This window comes from Canis lupus, chromosome 8 (assembly GCF_011100685.1).
Source record: "Canis lupus familiaris isolate Mischka breed German Shepherd chromosome 8, alternate assembly UU_Cfam_GSD_1.0, whole genome shotgun sequence".
Classification (NCBI taxonomy): domain Eukaryota; kingdom Metazoa; phylum Chordata; class Mammalia; order Carnivora; family Canidae; genus Canis; species Canis lupus.
This window is the reverse complement of record NC_049229.1, coordinates 4,752,664-4,775,300: the sequence shown is the minus strand read 5'-3', so window position 1 is coordinate 4,775,300 and position 22,637 is coordinate 4,752,664. Positions and strand designations below refer to the sequence as shown.

General features: G+C 47.1%; 1 protein-coding gene and 1 long non-coding RNA gene across 11 annotated transcripts in view; one reads left to right on the top strand and one right to left on the bottom strand.

Moving 5' to 3' along the window:
- STXBP6 (syntaxin binding protein 6) overlaps nucleotides 1-12,006 on the top strand; it is a 238,859-nt gene extending 226,853 nt beyond the window's left edge. For all 10 annotated transcript variants that reach the window (XM_038544365.1, XM_038544366.1, XM_038544367.1 and 7 more), the window contains 2 exons: nucleotides 2,930-3,087; nucleotides 8,801-12,006. In XM_038544365.1, coding sequence (XP_038400293.1) covers nucleotides 2,930-3,087; nucleotides 8,801-8,824 — 182 coding nt within the window. In that variant the 3' untranslated portion in view covers nucleotides 8,825-12,006. The remainder of the gene's footprint in view (nucleotides 1-2,929; nucleotides 3,088-8,800) is intronic.
- Nucleotides 12,007-18,667: 6,661 nt separating this feature from the next.
- The window catches only part of LOC111097198, a 42,951-nt gene continuing 38,981 nt past the window's right edge, over nucleotides 18,668-22,637 (bottom strand). Inside the window, exon 5 of the long non-coding RNA XR_005363076.1 lies at nucleotides 18,668-18,788. This is a non-coding gene — a long non-coding RNA (uncharacterized LOC111097198). The remainder of the gene's footprint in view (nucleotides 18,789-22,637) is intronic.

Below are 22,637 nucleotides of genomic sequence, written 5' to 3'. Positions count from 1 at the left end.
GTTCAAGTAAGAAAACACACTCATGTGGAGTTGTCAAGTAAGAAAACATACAGATCCAGAGCTTAGCAGCACAAGAGAGCAAAAGACAGAATTCGGTCACAGAAGCCATGACTTGAGTAAAATTGACCTAGGAAGAGTCTGTAGAAGAGAGAGAAAAGAGGGTCAAGGACAGAACCTCCAGAACTACAGCTTTAGCAAGATCTCAGAAGAAAGTAAGCAAGCAGGAAACCCAAGGGAAGAGGAGAAAGATTCAAGATTTAGGAAATGGCCAACATATGCGATGGTGCCCTTTGGAATTTATAAGCTGGCTGGAAAGTAATCACATCTACAGATGAAGAAATGAGGTAGAAACGTTGCCCATGACTATCCTTGAGTAAGTGCCTAGGAAGGATATAGACAGTTCTTACGGAGCTGAGAGGAAGGAGAGTATGGGGTTGACCTGAAGCTTGATAAAGCTGATGAGACTTCACTGAGCCTGAAATATGGTTAGAATTGAAACCAGGAAAGAGAGGCCATTTCAACTAAGGCCCTGAGATTTGTTCAAATTCATCCTCATGTCTGAAAATAACTGGAGGTGGACTTTCTATTGATTGTGGCCATCCGGGTCATCTTTGAATAGTGAAGACAACATTTGGTTCTTTTTTAGTTATAATGCCTGTTGGTTAAACAGTATCCCGTAAAACTGGATGCAGTGTGACCTGACACCTTGTACAAGGCTAAGGAAGTCATGACAAGAAAACAGTATGACTTATGCGTAGCAGGTTCATTCCAGAAACACAGATGTGTCTAACTCAGAGGACATCATGAGGGGCAGTCTTGATGGGAAAAGACAAGTTCTGGTTATGTGCCCTCCTCACTTTACGGTAGCTAATTCTAAAATCCCTTTGGTTTAATGCAGCTATTCCTGGATATGAAGTTGCAGATTCCCTGCCCCATATTTTCCCTAGCCTCTGGTGGCTAAGCACTAGGTATGTGAAAGGAAGCAAGAAAGGGATGAAATGTTAGTGTGCTCTCCCCACTCCTCCGCACCTTCCAGTCCCTTCCATCCTCTCATTCCATCCCACTGGCCTCTTTCTTCTCGAGACCACTTGACTTACAATGCAGCATGGGTAAGAACTCTTCACTGACCAAAAGGGATATCTTAAGGACAGAAATAATCAGGCATTACTTTGGGAAATAATCTGTCAAAATCTGCCTCTGCTAGTCTGCTCACAGTTCTGTCTTCTTATAGTGCTTCCCACAGCCTACACCATATCTGCAAAGACGAAGGTACAGAATAAGGACAAGTCATTGGAAAGTCAGGTTCCACAGTGCTGACCATGCCACTTCCCTAGGGATATGACCTTGCACAAGCCACTTAACCTCAACTACACTCAGTCTTCTCAATAGAATTTGTGGGACAGTCAAACGAGATAGCATTTGTCAAGGTGCTTAAGATTGCAAAATGCTCTTCACATGTTCAGCAGTGGTCTAACATAGGCTATTATTGTAGTCATGAATATGATTTGAAAGTAGAGGGGGACCAAAATTTCTCCTCCTCCAGGACCCTTCTAAAGACCTAGACCTTCCATTCCAGCCCTTGTATTCAACCAGTTTCCTCCAGAGCCCCATCTCTGCTAGTCCCTATCAATCTGTGTTGATTTATCCTGGCTCATGGAGGGCTTACTACAACTGAGTAATACTCAGCTACTACCCCTGTTCTCCTTGCCTTAGCACATAGAGGAAGGCCTTAAAAATCCACTCCTAAAGAAGAAAAATGGTGAACAATTTACAAAATCCTTCCTGGGGGCCAGGCACTTTCTTTGCCTGAGATTCTGTTCCACAAACCACAGGCTTTTCCCACAGAGGAGAAATCAGGAAGCCTTTACAGCTGAGACCAGGGGAAATTACATTTCTATTAAAAGCTGTCTGTGGCTAGATGTATCCATCCCAAGTACAAAGTTAAGCGATGTAATAAACTTATTCAAAGACATAAAGCTATTACATAAAATGCCATTAAATATCTTCTACTCAGTGTTAACAAAATACAGCTATAAATTTTCTAGGGTTGTCATTTTGCAAGTCGCTGGTTCTCAGTGGGTTATGCATCTGCCAGTTCTTCACTGTTGAATTCTGTTTTCCAGTCCTGGCAAATGGGATGTCAGGGATGCGTAACTCTTTGAAATGTGATGGTTTTCAATTTCTTGTGAATCTAAAGGTGCTCAGTTTCTTCTATGGCTGGCGTCTGTCTCCATTTTCTACCTCCTGGCTAAGTATAGTATTGAAGCCCCATATTTCATAAACTTGGAGATCAGAGGCAGGGAGGGCCAACCAACCAAGCCATAGCTCAGGATTCAAGGTTGGGAGCTGGCACATCTCCCCTGAACTTTGAGACCGATCCACAGCTCCTTACATGAAGCTGTGCATCTAGTCATGACAGGGTAAAATGGAAGGGAGGAGTTGAAAGGAATACAGAGCATTCTCTCTAGGAAAGTTCTGTGCCCCCTTTTCATGTGGGTTTTCACCTAAAACCCAGGTCAAGAGGAAAAGCACGTAAGATCCAGATAGGTCTAACTGAACTCGTCTTATTCTATGAACTTGTCAGGCTTTCTATTTACCTTCGCAAGCCAAGTCCTAAATCCAGATGGCCCCTATCCTTTGGGCCCTCACCAAACAGAATGGCAGTAGAATGGAGTGAGGGCGGTGCCAGGAAGGGGATGCAAGAGTAGCCGTCAGCTTTTGCCCAAGTCATGCAGGTTGTGCAGGCTGTGGGTACTCTTCCTGCACGTGCACAGTCAGGTGAGATCAGAGAAATGGTGACACATGCCTAGATCCTCGAGGCTTCTCTGTAGGGACCCGCCTTGCACTTGCAGGTGCTCAGCCCTCGCAGAGCTCAGTCGCTGGAGGTCAGCCGAGACAGCCTCTGATGCCCTTGCTTGTGCTTCTTCAGGAAACAGCATCCTCCACTCGGCAGCCGACAGCGTGACCAGCGCCGTACAGAAAGCAAGCCAGGCCTTGAATGAGCGTGGGGAGCGGTTAGGCCGAGCTGAGGAGAAGACGGAAGACATGAAGAACAGCGCCCAGCAGTTCGCGGAAACTGCTCACAAGGTGGGTCCTGCAGAGGGGCAGAGGTCCGCCTCCGGGTGCTCAGGGAGCTTCACCCCAGGAGACTTACTTCAGTGTGTTTCCCATGGTGGGAGATACAAAATCAAAATCAAGCCCTTTTACACCCCCTCCCCAATACAACCTGCTGCTTTAATAAGTACCAGAATCGTGAAGGGTTTCTTCTTGTACCTGTTCCTTCATTTCTCTCCTTTCCAACATCTTTATCTCTGTCTCTGACCTTGGATCTGGATCTTTGGGAAATGTGGAACATCTTTAGTTCTTGGCCAGACTGTGAGGGCTCAAGTTTCAGGGAACAGGATGGGGAGCAGAGGAGGTCAAATCTAAGAATATCTCTCCTCCTATGGCCAGTGCTGGAAAAAGGACTTTGGGCTGCTCATACTTGCTTTTCCTCGCCGTCCTTTTCCGGTCATGGTCGTGAGCCCAGCATCCTGTGTTTTTATCTCTTCGCTGTATGAAAAGCAAGCTCTAGTCCCAGGGCGCAGGGCGTCTCAGGGCCGGCTGCCCTCTGCAAGGGGCCTTGGATCTCTGAGGCTGACCTGACTCGTGCAGAGCTGCCTGCAAGGTTCCTACCTGCTCTGAATTCAGGTCACGGCATTTCCCATGTGACCACAGGCACACACGTGCACATTCACACACTCCCTAAGAGTGTGCCTTTCAGAAGGGGAAAGGGGAGTTTTTATTGGCAGCTGGCTCTCTGAGGCAGTCACAAACCAAAGGAAAGAGCAGCCCTGTTGGTCAGGTGATAAAGAGGATTTATTACTGATCTTATGTTTCAGGTCAAAGGGCAGTTGTCTGGCTAGTGATTAGAATTTAGGTTTCCAGACACAACCCCTGCTGATAACTGTTGGCATCTCCGGCTCACAATCTGTCCTCTCAGATATGCTTTTCAGGTGACCTTTGGGGCAAAAATTAACTTGCTTCAACAGAAAACCCCATTTCTGCTGCAGAAACGAGAATGGACAACCTGACTGACAAGTAACAAGAAAAGTCTCCCCGGCTGAGGCCAGCTGGTCTCTCTCAGGGGCTCAGGCCCAGGGCCAATGGTGGATCTGAATCCCCGGGATGCTTCCTGCCTTCCTGTCCTGCATCCCCCTCGCACAGACCCTGCTCTTTGTGTCTTTGGCCCTCTGTCACCACAGGGTCTTCCTGCACCCCTGCCCCCACCCTGGGGGACCCATGTGGGCTTCCCTGGAGGAGAATTGGCCAGATCTGGCTAAAAATGCAGGTGGTCCTGCTGGAGACCAGACCCTTGCTTGTCACAGAAAGAGGGAGCTCAGGTTTAAGATTTCCTGAAGGTTCACATTTAACATCCCTCCTCCAGCCTTTGTGATACAGCAAAAATGATGACATGGAAATGCCAGAATTCCCCCCCCACCCCCAGCTTCACTGATAACAACAGCAAAATGTTGTGATTTGGTTGGGGGGGGCAGGTGGAAGTCTGGAGAAACATTCAAAGTGTTGATATGGGGAAGAGAAAGCCAAAGGGAATAATTTTGTAATTGTCTTCAAGTCTGGGAGGGACGATAGCACAGGTATATCTCTTTTGTGCCTCACCACACAGAATAGACCATCCAGCAGTGCACTGATAAGATTCTGCTAAGACCAGAGTTTAGGCAGATGATTAAGCCATGAACCAGGTTACCATCGCTCTTCCCAAGATGGAGTAGACAATACCTGGAGGTCATCCATGTGGGCGTCCCCCTCGGAGGACGCTGTACAAACACTGGGTTGGATAACCTGACCAGATGGCCATGATTCTTGGCCCCAGTCACCCTGTTTCCCTGATGTGGTGGCCAAGTTTGCTAGGAGCTTGGGAAGGCGGGATGGTGTGGTTAACGTCTTGTGTTTTATATCCATCCCACTGACCTTGAGCAAGTGCCTAATTTCTCTAAGCCCCAATTCCCTTCTCAGTAAAATGAGGCTAATTAATAACAGGGCCTGTCTCCTAGGGCCTTGAGAGAGAATTGAATGAATTCAAACCTATAAATCTGTTATCACAATATCTGGCATATATAAACCTAAATTACCACTGGTCATAACTATTTCCATGAAAATGGTTCTGTTGAACCTGCCCCATTCAGTCACATAACAAGCACTTTAGGGGAATGGAGAAATGTGGTAGAGGATCCCAACAAAGGGATGGGGAGGGATTGGTGGTAAAGAGTTTGTGCTCCCCCCCCCCCGCCCCGCCACCACCGCCACCACCACCACCACAAGTGGGGTAGGCAAGGCTCCTGCTAAATGCTGGTACTTTCTAAACACAAAACAACCCTTGAATCAAGGCTGTCAGAACAGAAGCTGATTAGACCATCAAAGGCAAAGAGGCCTCTGGCCTTGACCACTGCCAGCCAGTGGCCTGTTTTCAGTAGAGATGGAAGAAGGAGAGGACAGTCTGCCCTTGTTTTGGTTTCCCTGCCCTGGGGGTGTTCTAAGGGGGAGATGAAGGAGTTGCTGGTGTCAGTTAGTGTGTTTGAGGGAGTGTGAGCTAGATGCTGTCCTGGCCAGACATGGTTTTCTACAACTGGGATGTGTGCTTATGAATCACCAGTATTGGCAGTATTCCTAAGGAGGAGGTTGACCTCTTTAGATAAGGCATGACTATTTTTCCAGGGACTAAGACTCCTGATTTAAAGCCACTGGCGTGGCCTGACTGTGAAGATGTCATTTCATTGGCCCAGCCCCTACCCACCAGACCTGCTGGTGAGGAGAGCATTCAGAGGTAGAACCCACCCTCCACCCCCAGACAGACAGCTCTGTTGATTCATAAACAGTGGGCTGTGTTTACAAGTTGAGACACAGGGTACATGTTAGCACCCTGAGCGACAACAGCAAGATCAAGTGACGATTCCCCCATGCTCCCCAGTTAAGGGCACATGACCCCAACCAGAGAGTGTGGGATTCCCTTACCCTTTGCAGGAAAAAGGATCTTTCTAACTTCCCAGGACTCCTGCAGTGACCCAGGTACATTACTGATGGATCACCTTTGCACAACCCTGCCCTCAAGACATGTGGGTGCTTGTGTCCAAGAGAGCAGATAGAAAATGCTCCTGCACAGCCCTCCCCCAAGCTCTGTTCAGCCTGCCTTGAGGAAGCATGGTTCCTTCCTGAGCTGTGGGCTTGGCACCGCCTCAGTCCTTAGGAAAGTACAGCTCAGCCAGAGAGCAGGCCTGCTCACTTTCCTTTCCCTGCCCCGAAAAGCACAACATTGCAGAGTATGCCATGGTATGACACCCGCCACAAGCAGTGAGTCAGCAGGCAAGAGCAGCACCCACACCTAGGCATCCTCAGATGACATTTCTCACAGAAATGAACAATGATCTGCCCTGTTTTGTACAAGCTAATGTTTCTAGGGGAGGGAGTGGTAAGTGGCATTTCCCTCACTGGCAAGGAGTGGTGGCCTCTGTCCCTACTATGGTCACCTGCTTCCTTTGGGTCCCTGAACCAGAAGGGACTTCAAGAGTCCAGGTCCCTTAAAACTGCCCCCAAATGTGAGAGATGCTTTGTTACTATTTAGATGGAGTCGTTTACATAGCTTTGAAACAGAAAGCTTTCCATGACATATTCAGAAAACAAAATATACCAGAAGGAAATTTTAATCTCCTTGTTTGTAGGAACTCTGACATCTAAACTGATCCATAAGCATTTGAGTGGGAGGTGATAATTATAAACATGAGGAGACTGAGGTACGGAGCAGTTGTGACTTTAGAGCTCAAGGTCATGCAGCAAATTTGCAGCAGAGAAGCAACAGCAGCCCACCTTCCCTATTCCAAAACTTCTAACTCCCAGAGAATTTTTAAAAGCAACAAACAACAACAACAAAACCCTAGGCAACATGGAAATGACTGCCACTTTCTGCAGAGACACTTCAAATAGTAAGATGCCCAATCCGGTCGTATTTCTGCGCTGCCGAGTTGGCCACAGCCCCACCCGGCCGGGGCTCCGCTTAGCGCCAGCCCAGACACGCGGCAACGAGGGCCTCGTACAGGCAGTTAGTACAATTGTTCTGAAGATTAATGACTGGGGGTGAACCGGCTAAGCCCATTAGCTGAAGGTTAACAGCTCAGTGAATAACAGGACAGCAGCACTGGTCAAATATTTATGTTTGGTATTCATTATGCACAACACTAACAGCCCCGTGTTGATTTGAAGGGTCCACGTTGTAAATAATGTACTAAAACTAGACACGGGGCAAGAAGTGGAGCCCATGCCGCGTGTGACGGGGGAGTGGAACAGACCGGAAGGGGGGCCCTGGCTCTGCCATCTCCACCCCCCGCGTCTCCTGGACTGTAAACCCTTGGAGGTCAGGAGTTATTGGCCACCTGCACCTTTCTTAGCAAAAACCCACAGCCCTGAGCACGGCAGCGGCCTGGGCGTCCCGGTTAGGTTGGCTCCCCCAGGAGGAGGGGCTCGAGGAGCTCTTTCAGCTGAGGTGAATTTTAGCAGCACAAGGACTAGGTCCAGCGGTCCCCTCTCCATCACATGGCCCAGCGCCCAGCTGCAGGGGAAATGTTTGTGGCTGTTGCAGCGGGCCTAGCTGAGGTGGCAGCCCCAGGGTGATGACTCTGTTCTGGAGGACACCAAGGAAAAGGAAGGGGAGCCTCAGATCGCTCTGGGTGACAGTGGAGAAATGGATCACTGACACTGGCCAGGGTGATGGACAGCACGACTGTGTGGAATCGGGGGATCCCTGGCTAATTCTTCAAGGACCAGGAGCCTGGCCATGAAGCAGATGACAGGGCTTTCTACGTAGCAGGTGCCTGCAGGGAATCACCTGCTGTTTGCTCAAAGCGGTTCCGAATGGCTGGACCCTGTCCTCTTCTCCCCGTCCCAACCCCAGTGGTTAATCCCTAATGCCAGACTCTAGACACATGAGGAATCACAATTCAGGCTCAGCTCTGCCCTCGGGTCCACCACAGTGTATGGGCTCCTTGGAAGGGACTAAGAAAAGCAAAGTCCGATTTCACTTTATGTTCCGCACCTGCCTGTTGTTTCCTTAAGTATATCATCGTGGGCTCTGGCTGGGCTCAGGGAGCTACTGAATGGTACCGAGGTATCAGTGTTCCCGCTGATGAAGGTCTCCCACTGCCGCTAGCCACGTTGGCGAACACCGGCGGGAGGGGCAACGAACGAAGGTCTGGACTGGGTCTCGTGTTCAGCCCTCGGCAGTAACACCACTTAAGCATCCAGGGCTTTCGACGGGGTGGAAGGTCCAGCCTGGATATTGAGGAGGTGGATGAATGGCAGTTGTCTTTCTACAGCTGATTTTTAATACTTTATGAGATATCAGTGAATACTTACATTTGAGGGGCGCTGGCTTTCCTGGATCACTAGTAACCCGGGAGCCCAGAGCGCTTGGTTCTGTCCCTACGTCGTCGGTCGCCCACCGGCCTGGGCCTGCGGGGCTGTTCATCGGCCCTGCGGCGGGGACTGCGGGAAGCTAACAGCGCCCCCCACCCCGCCCCCAGGATGCCTTCACCAGTGGACTCACATCAGGAAGGAATGGGAAAGGCGTGCTCAGTGGGCTCTTGGGGAAAATGTTGCGCACCCACTAGATGCCCTGGGAATACGCTGGCGGTGGCCACAGCAAGTAGAATCTCGGTGCTGCCTCTCATGGTGGATCTGGGGAGGGGAGCCGCACGGCCAGTTCTCCCCGATGCTAATAATGCCTAACTTTGCCATCCCTCTGTTTCCTTAGCTTGCCATGAAGCACAAATGTTGAGAAACCGCCCACCTCAGTGATGCTCCTCTCAAGAGGAATGGAAGAGTCTGCTCAGCAGTTTATACAAGAAATCCGGACCTCTGCTTGCTTCTTCCTCTTTTTTTTTTTTTTTTTTTTTTTTTCAGTTTATGGACATTTAGATTTTTTTTTTGCTTTTCCTTTTCAGACATTAATATGAAAGAAAAAATGTGTCTACACATTTCACTAATGACTGTGCTAAGAAACGCTGCAGTGGCATCAGCTTTGTTTGGTTTTTGGTTTTTTTTTCTACTATCTGTATGTATATCTTCATATGTGTCTTCTCTTCTTTTTCATTTTTTTTTCAGTAGTTTGAATATGAAATTTGGACCAACTGATACGCTGAGCTGGGTCTAAACTGACAACATGTCATTGTAGTTTTCTTGATATTAAGCCAGAGGGGTGCCTGGCTGGCTCAGTTAGAAGAGCATGCGACTCTTGATCTTGGGGTCACGAGTTCAAGCCCCACTTTAGGTGTAGAGATTACTTTTTAAAAAATGTGATATTAGGCCGAAGACCTTTCCATATGGTGACAGCAGATGTTATTGTTCCTGGTTGGAAATCAAAGCTGCAGTAACATTGTTACTGTTTCCCTGTCTCCTAGCCACTCTTAATTTGAAGGTTAAGATTCTATATCTTGAAACATAAGCCTGTGTTTTGGAAAACAATCAGATTTATCAGGAGAAACGGCAGTCTTAGATTTTGCTTTTATGTAGTAATCTTTTGCATGAGCCATCACCAGCATTCAAAAAAAAAAAAAATCAGAATAACAGATAGAAATCTACTTTCTGAGCTACAGTCTAAATACTTCCAGTACTTGTTTCCATGCTGATTATTTGCAGTTATCATAGGAAGGGTAAAAACGAGAGATCAAAGAGGTAAGGAAAAGCCTATTTAAAACCCTCTGTGCATTTGGGGGATGTCTCTTTCTTTTGTCATTGTCCCCAGTTGTGGCAGCCAATATCAAAAAGAGCCTGGATTTTTATCAAGAATTGATTTGTCCAGATAAAGGTCAGTGTAAATGATAATGTGAAAAGATACTACATTTTTCTTTTTACAAAGTCATGCCTATTTTAGAAGCACCCTCGCCCTATCCTTGGGAGATGGCCTTCAGTTTCTTGGTATCTGATTTTTGAAGGTTCTGATGTTATTTGCTGTCTATTTATTTAGTGTAATTTCAGGTGTGGGTGTCTTGACAAATTGGATTTCATGGTGATTGCAGCTTGCCCGGTCTGACATAAAACATGGTCGTGAAGCCTTTACCCTGCAGTCAGAATGAATAAAGTTGGCTCCCACGCCTCCTGATCTTGGATTATTCCAGAGAGTGCTGGGTTTAGAGTCTGGGATTTTTCTTTCTTTGAGGGTTAAATGCTAAACATAAAAGCTATGCTATGCTTTTTGTCTTCGTGAAACAAGGAGGCAAGCTGCACATCCCAGACGCAGTCTCAGCCTCTTGCTGTAGCGCATTGATTTTTAAGCTGCCTGAATGTTCAGGACCCCTTTCTGTTCCTTCCTACCCATTGAGCCGCCTGAGTCCATGTGCACTGTAGCCTCTTAACAGCAGCAGAGGATGACTTTAGGATTATTTATGCTGACTTAAATAGCTTAAGTTTTCCTGATAAAATATTCCCTGGGAGACAAAGTTGGGCTATAGGGGGAAAAAATTATCTTAGTACATGTCAAAAGGGAGATGGGATTTACTGGAGACAAATTTCTGAATCCGCTTAGGAGGATGATCCAGTTCAAGAAAACTCTGTAAAATTAATATGGTAAACCATATAAGTTTACTATAATATTTTGTACTTTTCTTTCAGTGTCTAGAAAAGTCAAAGCAGCAAGGAACTTGCTATCTATCTGATGAGTACCATGAGAAGCATTTATAATTTCTAAGAAAAATCCAAAATACCACTCCAAATGGGTTTTGTTTGCAGACCTCAGGTCAGAAAACACACATACATACAGATATATTCATCTTCTGAAACTGGATTCTAGCTTCAGAGACATAGTTGGTATAAATAATTGAAAGGGTAAGTCTCAAACCGCCTGACAACTGGCCAAACTCAAAAATAAAATCTGTTGCCAACTATCTAACAAGGGTGTTTGCAGAGCTGCTTCTAAAGTAGCAGAGGCTGAGGTCATAAGCATACTGTGAAATTTGAGATTCTTCCTCCCTTGGTAGAATTGTGACAGCTACTCCTCACATCTTGCCCTCTTGTTTCACTCTCTGTTTATCCTTTTAGATGTCAGTCTTACTGGAAATAGCGTGGACTAGAAAAACACCTGTTAGCTCCCTCTGTTGATTTGCTTCCGTGCAGTGGCCACACCCTCGACCTCCCTGGGTCAACACCCCACCCAGGCCTCCCTCCACCCCAACCAGGCCAGAACAGCAAGCCCCTGGCTTTCCTCCACCTCCTGACCTCTTACAGAGCTGCCCCATGATGACACATGTGAAGTTCTTTGCTATCCTTTTGTAGAAGGTGCTGCAAAACAAAAATATTAACACAGTGTTAACTTAAAGCAAATCGCTAAAATGTCACGTTCTTTGGGACCAATTCATTTGGTGAAGCTGCTAGAAGACAGCTAATTTTTTGTTTTCACTTCTGCACTTCATTACAAGTTTTCGGGATACTCCATCTCTGTGAAGGACTTCAGTTGTGCTGACCACACGTAGAGAAGCTTCCCAGTATTACTACTTCTTCCTGGAACGTAGCTGTAGTATTCCTCACTAGTATTAGATATCTGCGTACAGGATGTATACAGTTATTCAGGTTAATGTTTCATATTAAAGAATGTATTTGTAAAATGTAACAAGATCAGTAGTTAACTTTTTTTAAGCTCTGAAAAAATAAAGATTGTGTTAGACTTGCAATTACAGTGAAATCTGTCTTAATACTACTACTTTTGTGGCTAACAAAGATTGTGCATTTATGTAAAAATATTTACAGAATGCCCTCAATAAGAGATAATAAAGATAGGTTTTGCTTTTCATTTTTAGAATCGTGACACCGCTGCTGTCTGTTATACAGTTATTAATTCTTCAGAAGTTTCTCTAGGATGTCAAATATAATTTTTGTTTCTTTCAGAGATAAGTAACACCTGCTCTACGATTCACAATTACCGTTAACCTAATTTTGTCATTAAATATTTTAACTCTGTGATGAAAATTTGTTTCTCTCAATTATTTGTCATATCTGTAAAACACGACCCAATAGGCAGGCATCATCATGCTTTTGATCGTGCTGGGAACATCTTGTGTGCCTACCAAAGACCTAAGAGCTAGGATTGGCATAATGATAGCATTTTCTTATATGTGTCCTAATGGGAAAACTTGAAACATAAAAAAGACAAAAAAGCTAACCCTAATTTAGACAATGAGCTTCTATCCAGCAAGAGGGTTGTTGTTTTTGTTTGTTTGTTTGTTTTTGGTTTTTTTGTTGTTGTTGTTTTTCTTCTCATGGGTGAAGGACTTAAGCCAATGAACCGTTCCCTTTCTGCTGATACTGGGGATGTGCTCAACTCAAATATTCATTACAACGTGTGCCCTCATTCAGCAAACTAGTTTCATGTTCTGTTAAATTGGAAAGAAGACTTGATCAAGTTATTTCAATTTATTTTTATAGAAATAACTACCGCATCACCCTTTTGTGTTCAAGGAAAGTGACTTGGGTGACACTGTCCAGAGCAGCTCCCTGGCTTGGCGCGGACATGTCCCTTTAAAGCAGACAGGACTTTGACGTGTTTCTTGGGTGGAAGGGCAAGACTGGGGTCTCTAGTTTTCAGAAAAGAAAGGATAGAGAGGTGGCTTGGCTAGATGAAGAAAGCAGCCTGAAGTTAATTATGTAGTTAAAGGCACCAGTTCTTGCAAACAAATTATAAACCCATTGCCTTGCAGAGATGACTTTTTCTTAATATGCTGTGTATTTGTTAGCAATCATACCACAACTAATTCTCAATTTGGGGGAAAGGATTCACATGCTAAGTGCTATTTTAAAAAAAGAAAAATCAGTGATGCCTTCCCCCTTGCTGTCAGCGAGGACATGCTTAGGAAAAACTATTGACCCATCATAATCATCATCTGCCTACACAAACAGATTGAGGGCGAGCAGTGAGGGAGGTAGAGAGAAAAAGAGTGGGGAGAAAAATACCAGAAATAAATTTGACAGGAATGCAAATGTTTGAGTGTTATTTCTGTTGATAGTCGTTCGGCGTGCCTCTTCCCCCGGCGGAGGTGAGCCTGGGTGCTGGCTGGACATACGTCTGCACGTTCACACAGGCAGGCACAAACTGGCAGCGAGAGGAGAGCTGAGCTGTGCTCCTAGGTGGCCCTGAAATCGCTTCTGGACACCTTCTTGCCCTTCTGGGCACGGCTAGGCAGGTGACGGTATTTCCAAGGGTCACTAAAACCAGTAAATGCCCCAGGTGGGCCATTATCAGAGACCTGTAAAGACTTAAGCGACATGAGACAAGAGCACATCCCACCCACAAGGTGACTCTCGCTTTGTTCTGTAAACGTGGATGCACTCACGGCCCTCAACAGGGTGGTGCGGAAGACGGATTTTCCTTTGTTTTGCTTTTGAAAATCCTGGAATTACATATAAAACGATTTTGCAGAGCCAGAGCCAGCCTGATGCAAAATTCCTCATTCCTGACCTCCCCGCCAACCTGTCCTCCCTCCATGACCTCTCGCCTGGCCATGCAACCCTTTTTAAATCCTGCTTCACCCCGCAGCACGGCACGGTGCCAGTTCACAGCGGCTCCCAGCAGCTTCCATCCTGCCTGCTTGACAGTCACTGGGGAGTTCTGAGAAATGCACACCGTTGACTCTCAAACTTGCCTCCTCAGTGGCCCTGGTCATCTTGTCTTTTGCAAAGAAAGGAAGAAATGACTTCAGCAGGCTTCGGATGGTAGGGCACCCGGCTTCCCTGGACGCTTACTAGACTTAAACCAGCAAATTAAAGCTGTCAAGGAAATTAAATGTACTATGCATTTCAGCTCAATTACTGCTGTAATGCAACCTCCTGCCTTGACCCCTATTATATATTGTCCCTTGAGCCCCATCTGGAGCCTCCGGATTTCCTGAGTCATGTTTTCACTCCCCACCCCTGACATTTCATGCCACATTTTCTGCTTTCTGCTGCTGAGTGCCGGTGTTCAGGGGCTGCTGCAGGGCCCAGGCCACCAGGCGCTGCGGGCCGCGGGCTAGTGAGGCCAAGCTGTCCTGCCTCCCTCGGTTCCATGGGAAGCCGTGGACAGAACGGAGAGTGAGTCCGTGGCTGCCCTGTGCTGCCACTACCATCACGTTGTCTTTTAGACATCCTATATGCTAATGATGCCCAGGTGGAGCACAACATTTTTTCTTACAGAGCATGCATTTTATTTTTCCTGTCTTTGTGTATTCAGCCAGCCGGCGGATGGCCCTTTAAACGGAGCCTGACCCCATCACAGCCCACATTTAGATGTGTCAGAGGCAGGACAGGAACCACCAGTCCTGGTCTCCCTTGTCAACACTAGATATGAGCCTTTGTCCTATGACGTTGTATCTTAATTGCTTTGCCACTCATTATTTGTCAGATGACATAAAGAGAAGAAAAATGAGCCCATAAATTCTCAGCTTTATCCAGAGATCTTAAACATGGTTTGGATGATTCACAATCTCCAAAGAACATTTCTGTTACACGCTCTGACCACGTGCACCGAATGCTCTGCGTCAGTATAATGCCACAAAGCCGAAGCTTTCTGTCAGTTGTCCTTAAAGTCCTTTCTTTTACTACCCTAGGAAGGAAAACGTGGGTCCTACTACTGAACGGGGTTTTTTCATAGTGTAATGGCACATCCTTCAGGGAGGGTTTTAGACCTGGAATTACAGTGGCCAGTCCTAGGAGCCCCATTTACACTGATCGGACACTTTCCAGTACTGACGGAGTCTCGGGATTTGGACAGAAACTGGGGGGGGCTGGTCTGAATCGTACCCACCCCACCCCCACCCCCAGAGGAGGACAAAGGAAACCAGTGTTTTACTGGCGCGGAGATGAGCAGGGAGCCCCCCCCCTTGTGGTGCCTCCCTGGAGGCCACCTTGCGCGGTGGCTGACAAGTGATCCCAGGGGCCTGCCCAGCTTCCAGTTCCAGCTCCAGTTCTAGTGGGCCGGTGGTCTCCTGAAAGATAGATTCTTTCTGTGCCTGTTTTCTTAGCTTTAAAATGGGAGTGACTGTCTACTTCACAGGTTGTTATAAGGATTAAGTGAAATCATAAACGTAAAGCCTTTAGCCCCATTCCTGGCCCATAAAGGCTCCATGTATGGCCATGGCTCGGCAGCAGGCTTCTTCCCTGTGTGGGATCCCAAATAAAGCAGTAAAACTTACAGGCTCGTGATGTCCACCAGACCACACTGCTGGCCAGAACAATGGATGTGTTTTCCTTAAATCTATGTTGGCACAGGGCACATGGGCTGACATTTTCTAGGCCTCCCTGGCCATTTTGTAATCTATAGACATAGAACCCTTGACATTTCATATATCCAGCTGAGGCTCCTGACCCAAAATGCAATGCCATTTTCTGGAGGAAATCTCCAAAAAGACTAAATGCATAAGATAAATTGGCCCTAGAGTCTGTGCCATCAACTATAGGAATGGAAATGAATGGCTTTATGGCCTAGGAGATTATGTGATGTGTCCTTGAGGCAGTAATTCGTGCTCCTTTTAAAAAAGAACTTCAAGGTCCACTGATATATCAGTGTGATTCTAAGGATGCTGCTATTCAAAAATAAACTATTCCTAGATGACTTAAATTAAGAGCATCTTAAAGAGAACCATTTACTCTACAAATGGAACCTAGTTCCAGTTGGGCCTAGTGTGAAAGTAGCCCCAAGAGAGAAAAGGAAGTAATTCATATCTCAGTGAAGCAGGCCTTTTCTGGAAGCATCTTTAGGCACTCAGCTAAAAGAAGGAAAGAAGGACCCAGAAAAACTGATGCCATCACACTGTTTTCCCATAGTTGTCACAGTGCTGTGACTTATGGTGTCCGAGTAGATCCAACACTATTAGGAAATAGGTCATTTGTAAAGGAGTGTCCAGACAAAAAGGATCTGGCTAGTTATAACAGCTAGGAAGTGCCCCAGCCAAACCCCAAACTCTACTCCCTTCACCATTGCACTAGGTGTTTTGTTTTGTTTTTTAACAAATTGCAAGCCATGCAAATTTCTCTTTTAAAAGTAAATTAGAATCCTTCCTAGCAGAGAGCCTCCTGGCTTTGCCATTAGCTTTTTGTCCTCTGGCAAATTACATCATTTTTCTGTATCTGGTTCTTCATGTTTCAAAGGAAAATAATCTACATCCTGCCTGCCTCACAGTCCTGGTGAGTGAAGCGAGGTGTGAAATATGAAGGCGCTCTGCAAAGTACAGAGTGCTAAAGAGGTATGTGTCACTCGCTAACACATTGGTCTGCGACTGTCCCCTCCCAACACCTAAGGGATTCCTTTCTCTACCACCTCCTCTCCCCCCATAGGTCTGACCCTGTGTATCAGATGGGATCATCATCCCCACTTCCCCCTCTCCCAGGAAGAAGAATCCCCCACAGACAGTTTGACGGCTCTTGCCATCATGAGAAATAGCTCAAAGACCATAGTAAGAGACCGTCCCAGACTGCTCAGGGCAAGGGACACCTGGCCTTACAGGCAATCCCCAAGGGGAAAGACTCAGGGCATTCCAGGGGTGGAGGGAGAACACTGTGCTGGACAGGTTGGCCTGGCCACTGGACCAGAGGTAACTCTTGAAAGTTCTGACATCCTGATGACAACCTGTTTTCCAACCACCTGGGAAGACTTGTTGAGACAACAAACAAAACAAAATTTCAGAAACCAGTCAGGGAAGTCAGACATGCTCTCCCCTGAGTGGAGGCACATTCAGGTCTGTTTCTGGTTGTCCTAACATAAGATTAACATGGAGAGGGCCACGGAAATGGCAGAGGTCTTAAGAATTCACTGAGTAAATGCAAAAAGAATGATAATTAGAATCTCTCTGGAATCAGAGAGACAGGATACCGATCTGATTGAAGGATGCAATCTGAGGACATTCTTTCAGACTCAGGGAAGACTCAGCACTCCTCAGCCCACTCTTCAGCATTATTATCCTGACCAGGGAGAACTAGGAAGCCACCTCAGTATTTCCCTCTGGGGGTGCGTCACCTGGGCAAAAGCGAGAGAAAGGCCAGGAAGGAGGCATAACTGTCTCTCCTCAAGCCTAATGTTGAAGTGGTCTAAGCTCACCTACTCAATCTTGTCCTCTGCACCCCACCACATTCTCCACCCCCCCCCCCCCACACACACACACAGAAGACAACCCTCAAGCACATACATACTACTCACTAGTGATGTTGGAGGACAGAGCTCAAGGACCCAAAGAGGGAGTGCGTGCGCACCACAGTCTACCCACTGGGTCCCTCCCCATCCTCTGTTCCCCCTTACTCACTTCCTCCTCTCTGAGGTGAACTGGATTAAAGCAGAAGGAGGCAGCATGCTGTGGCAGCATGAGAGCTAGCCAACAAACATCCATCAGGAAGGGGCAATTAGGGGAAAGCACTGAATCTACTCTCAGAAGCTATTCAAACTCATCCTTCTTTGTAAGGAATGATCCATAGTAGTCCTACTTAGTGACAGATGAGAGCTTCTGAAAGTCCCCTCGAGCCTAATTCCATAAGCATGCCCACAAAAGACACTGGGGAAAGTTTCATTGTACATTTTTTCAAATTCTATTTAAATTCATTTTGCCAACATACAGTATAACACCCAGTGCTCATCTCCTCATGTGTCCTCCTTAATGTCGGTCACCCAGTTCCCCCATCCCCTTACCTACCTTCCCTTCTACAACCCTTTGCTTCTTTCCCAGAGTTAGGAGTTTCTAGCGGTTCGTTCACTGTAGGGTTTTTACCTAAGAAAAGAAAGCCAGGAATGTAGGGCCCAGGTCTGCCCCTGAATTCAGTCAGGACCCAGAATAAAGCCCCCTCATTACTCACTGTGCTCTAATTGGCCCATATCTTCCTCTCTTCCAACATGCCTGGTCCTTGTGCACCTGAACATCCTCACCTTGCTGCCTCTCGTGTCAAGAATACTTCCTTCCCCAACTCTTCACATAGCCCATCATTTCTCATCCATCAATCCTCCACTTCCGTGTCTCCTAGGACAGATCTTCCCTGACTACCGCAGCTAAAGGAGAACCCACCAAATGTGTATGCAGACCTGTGGTTTCATCTTTGCTACCTGGCCCGCATTCAGCTCTGGCTATTTTTTGTTCACCGGATTGCACCAGCACCTACAATTTACTAGGCACTTAAGACACTCTTATTACATAAATGAAACTTTCCTTGATTGAAGTCCCCATGCAACACCCCAAAGGGAGTTCACAGAAAAAAAAAAATCCAAGTAGCTAAACATGAAAAGATACCCTCGCTCATTGAGCAATGCAAATTTTTAAAAAGGTAGCATTCAAACGATGACAACACTGGATAAGCAAATGCTATTGAATGGGAGTATAACCTGAGACCACATTTTTGCAGGTAGATCATCCACATCTATCAAGATTCAAATGGCTGTGCTTCCCTCCCACTGAGCCTCCCAGGTCCCTGCTCTGCAGCCACCAGCCTCCAGCAACCACTCAGAGCAGCAGCAGCAGCAGCCCCAGCAGCGTCTGCCTCTAGGATTGCTGCCTCCTAGCTACCCCCATTAGAGCAGCTGAATTACAGGAAGTTTCTCCAGCCTCTGGAAGGTGGAAAGCAGTTGTCAGGGGCCACTTAAATTCCCTCAAGCAAACAAACAAAGACGATAAACAGTCGCTGCCTTTATTTTGCCTTACACATGACATTGGCGGGTAGGTGTTCCCGCTGCCCCAGTCAACTTTGGCAGCAATGTGTTTTCCGGAACTCTTCAGTACTTTCCTTTTCTATGGAATCTGAATCTGGAAAGGAAAGAAGGGATAATGGTTTTCTAAACTATAAAATTCTTTAGCTACTATATAGGGCAACCCTTTCATTCATCTATGCTGCTAGAGATCTATTGCGCCTCTGTTCTCAATTCCCCTTCTACCCCCACCCCCACCCCCTGCTTTGTGACGCTGGAGCTGGATCCTCAACGTTGCACCTGCCACTTCTGGATCTCTTAGCAGTTGACTCCTGTTTTTACCAATTAATAATGATCTATGTTAAATTCCTCCCGTTCCAATAACTGGCATGGTCTCTTCCTCTGCCTGAACCCTGCCTGATATCATCTCAGGCATCTTGGCACACTGCTCCCAGACCTGTGCCACTCTCCCCGGGTCTCTGGGTAAAATCCTTTATTTCCAGCTAATGATCTAATTTCCGACTTTGCTAAAATCAGGACTATCCTGATGGGGAGATTATCCTGGATTATCCAATGAGCCCAATGTAATCATAAGGGTCCTTATAAGAAAGAGGCATGTGGGTTTCACTAAGAAAAAAACCTAGATGACAAGGAAAGCAGAGAGAGAGCTCAAGATGCTCAGCTACTGACCTCAAAGGTAGAAGAAGTGGCCACAAATCCAGGAACACAGCTGGCCCCAAGAAGTTAGAAAAGGCAAGGAGACAGATTCTGCCCTAGAGTTTCCAGAAGGAACACGGCCTTGCCAACACCTTGGTTTGAGGACTTCTGACCTCTAGAACTGTAAAATAATGTTTGCTTGGTTCAAGCCACTAAGTTTGTGGTCATTTGTTACAGAAGCGACAGGAAGCCAGCACAGTCCTTAACCCCCAAGGTGAGGCATTGAAGCTCTCAGGAGGGCTCTCCCCCAGGGCGAGGGGTAGGTGTGTCCCACTGAAACCAGGGAGAGCCAAGAGCACCTCTCATGCCAAACGGGGTCATGATCAACAAGCTTATTGAAGCCCGTGGATCTCTCCTGGGAGAATGGAAAGAGGAAGCCAGACCTCACAGACAGGTTCATACAAGGAGAAGTAAAATTTCTGGGTAGAATACACTGGGTGCCAAATGGGTGACAAGTCCAACTAGGGCTCGAGACACCCAGAAGAGGTGATCATCCCTGCTTGCAGTGAACTGCTTCTCCTCCTAGTCGGCCTTTCTGCACCCAGGTTTGTCCCTAACAGCCCACTTTGTATCTGCTGTCCTGTTGTAACCACAAATAGGGACTCCTTTCATCCAAAAGCACTCAGATTCATGAGAGACCACGTGGGCATCCGAATAGCAGGGCACTAGCTAGGAAGCCACTGGACACTCTGCACCACGTTAGGAGCAGCTTTGATCTTGAATCTCAACACAAAACAAAAATGATCGCCAACTTTTTATGCCACCAAAACGCCAGTAGAGAACACTTTCAGTTGATTGTGAGTAAAACAGACACTTCAGTAATCCTTGACGTGCAGTCCTCAGATTCTCTTACTGGCAAAATCGGAGTAAGGAAACTTAGATTACATTGTCTAATGAGATACAACGATTTTAATGTATGACACCTCCTGCAGCCGGAGCAGCCTGGGAGGCTTTTGTGGTTTTGTTTTTAAGCCTTGCTAGTGAGCAGGATAGAAGTGGTGGGTGGAGGGGGTGGGGAGGGAGGGAGAAGCTGGGGAGGAAGGTTGGAGGAAAGCGAGACTAAAAAGGGAAAACAGTGCATTTCAGGGTTTCTTGCCATATTTACCAGGCTTAATGAGCAGTCATTCCATTCTCCCCTTGAACTTGGTTCTCAAGGTGCTGGCCTTTCAGAAACATCTCCTGCTCCAGAGGGGAGGTTGGACAGTGGGGCCCTACTCAACCCTGTCTGTGCAGGAGGGCGCCTCGGAGTGCGGAGGTGAGTGCTGCGTGTGGGCCTCTAATCCATCCATCACGTCCCACCCGCTGTGGGCTGAATCGTGTCATTCAAATTGGTCCATAAAGGGGTGAAAATGAAAATGCTGATGAGTGACATCATCAGATTACAGGAAGCCCTCGGGTGTGCTCAAGCTCACACCTGCCTTTGAGAGATTTTGATGAGATTCCATGTCCTCTAACTGGTTTCTCTTACCTCCTGGCCACCTCAGGACTGACACACTATTTCATGCTGTAAGTCTTTTGTTGGCTTCTCTGCTCTGTGGTTTTGGAGGTCCTCTTTGCATCCCTCCTTCCCTGGGGTAATGTCACCGGGGACTCCGGAGCTGGCCTCTGGGGGCAAGTGCAGTGGTTTGACTCCTGTCTCCTTGGCACATTCTACCTCAACACCCCTATCCCTTCGCGGCGTGGGAGGGCCTCCCAGAGGCAACGGTTGCTTTTCTTCCTCAGATATGTGTATAGTTTGGTGAGAGGAAGAGGAAAGAAGAGAAAGGAAGACAAGCGGGTGGGTTGAAGAGGCTCGGGGTGAGGGGAGCAGGGAGGAGCAGGAAGGGGCAATACAGGGAGAGGAATAGAGTGACCCAGGTGAGGGGAAAGCCCTAGAAGTTCCTGATCAGCCACTGGCCCTGTGTCCTGCGTCCCCTCCACGTTTTAATGTCTCACAGCAGCTGAAAACAGGTCTGTGGGAAGTCGTAACACTCACCAAACTCTTGACAGCCGCTATTCCTCACAGAGGCTGCGAACAATTGCCCGCCTGCCAGTGTCTGACTGAAATAATAGCTGGACCTACAGGATCCTTTGGAAGACAGATGGCGGAGGCAATCCCCATCCATCTGCGGGCAGCCAGGCCCCGACTGTCACCGCCTGTCAGGCCCGGGGGGGAAGGCAGACGCAGTCTTGCTAATTATTTAAGCTCATTGCAGAGCTGCTGTATTAAAGCCAGAACGTCTGTCCTCCCTGTCCCGCCCCGCCCCAGCCGCACGGCGCCACCACTATCGCAAGGTGCTTTCGAGAATGCCTTTGGCACCCTTGGGAAAAGCAGGTCTCCAAAACCCAGGGGCCCTGATGTTTGCTGGGTGGGCTTTACTTTTTCACTTTTTCACCTTTTCACTCTGCCCTACTTCCTAAGGAGGTATTGCCACTCCAAAAAGAGGTCCCTCGGCTTCCCTACTATTCGCTGCTTCCATGATCTTGCACGTTAGGATTCCGTACTCCAAAGTCTGGATCACGTTTCCTATACTGACCTGCCATTTTCTGCTTCAGGTACCAAACACGTCTGTTAGCATTTTTTATAGCGTGCATTAAGCCGAAGACTTAACTCTGCAATGTTTGTGGTTTTATGGATTTAGAGAACTTTCCAGAGCTTCGTATCATACAAACACATCTGAAATCCTTAGCTGTCATTCGGCAGCAACTTTTGAGAATCTGCTACATGGATGTAAATAGGAATGAGGAAAACTGGGAGGGCCTTCGACTGAGGGCAGCTCATTGAGCATGGACCTGCGCAGTGACATAGTGCCCATGCTCGAGTCGATGCTCTGCAGCCGCCAAGTTAGAATTCTTCATTTCTGAACAAGAGCCCCACATTTTCATTTTTGCACTGGGCCCCTCCGACTGGATTGGCAGCTGGTTCTGCTACAATTGCCAAAAGGGAGGAACATTTGCAACGGCTCAGGAAGGAGCCCCTCCTGAGCCAAAGCTGAGAGGCTAGAAACTCCAGATGTAACAGAGATTAGCCAGTGAAGAAGAGGGAAAGATCAGAGCCCACAGCAGGGCAATCATGGATGGCAAATATTATGAGTGCCCATTTGAGCACTACCGCAGGCATGGTCAGCTTTTGAGGTACTGAAGACTGGAGACAGACCCCACATCACTGTAAATTCAGCAACGTAATGGCACCACCTGTGATTTCTCTCAGGAAACAGTTGGCTGGCATCGATCCTCTACTACGTTACCAATTTCACTATGTACCAATTCT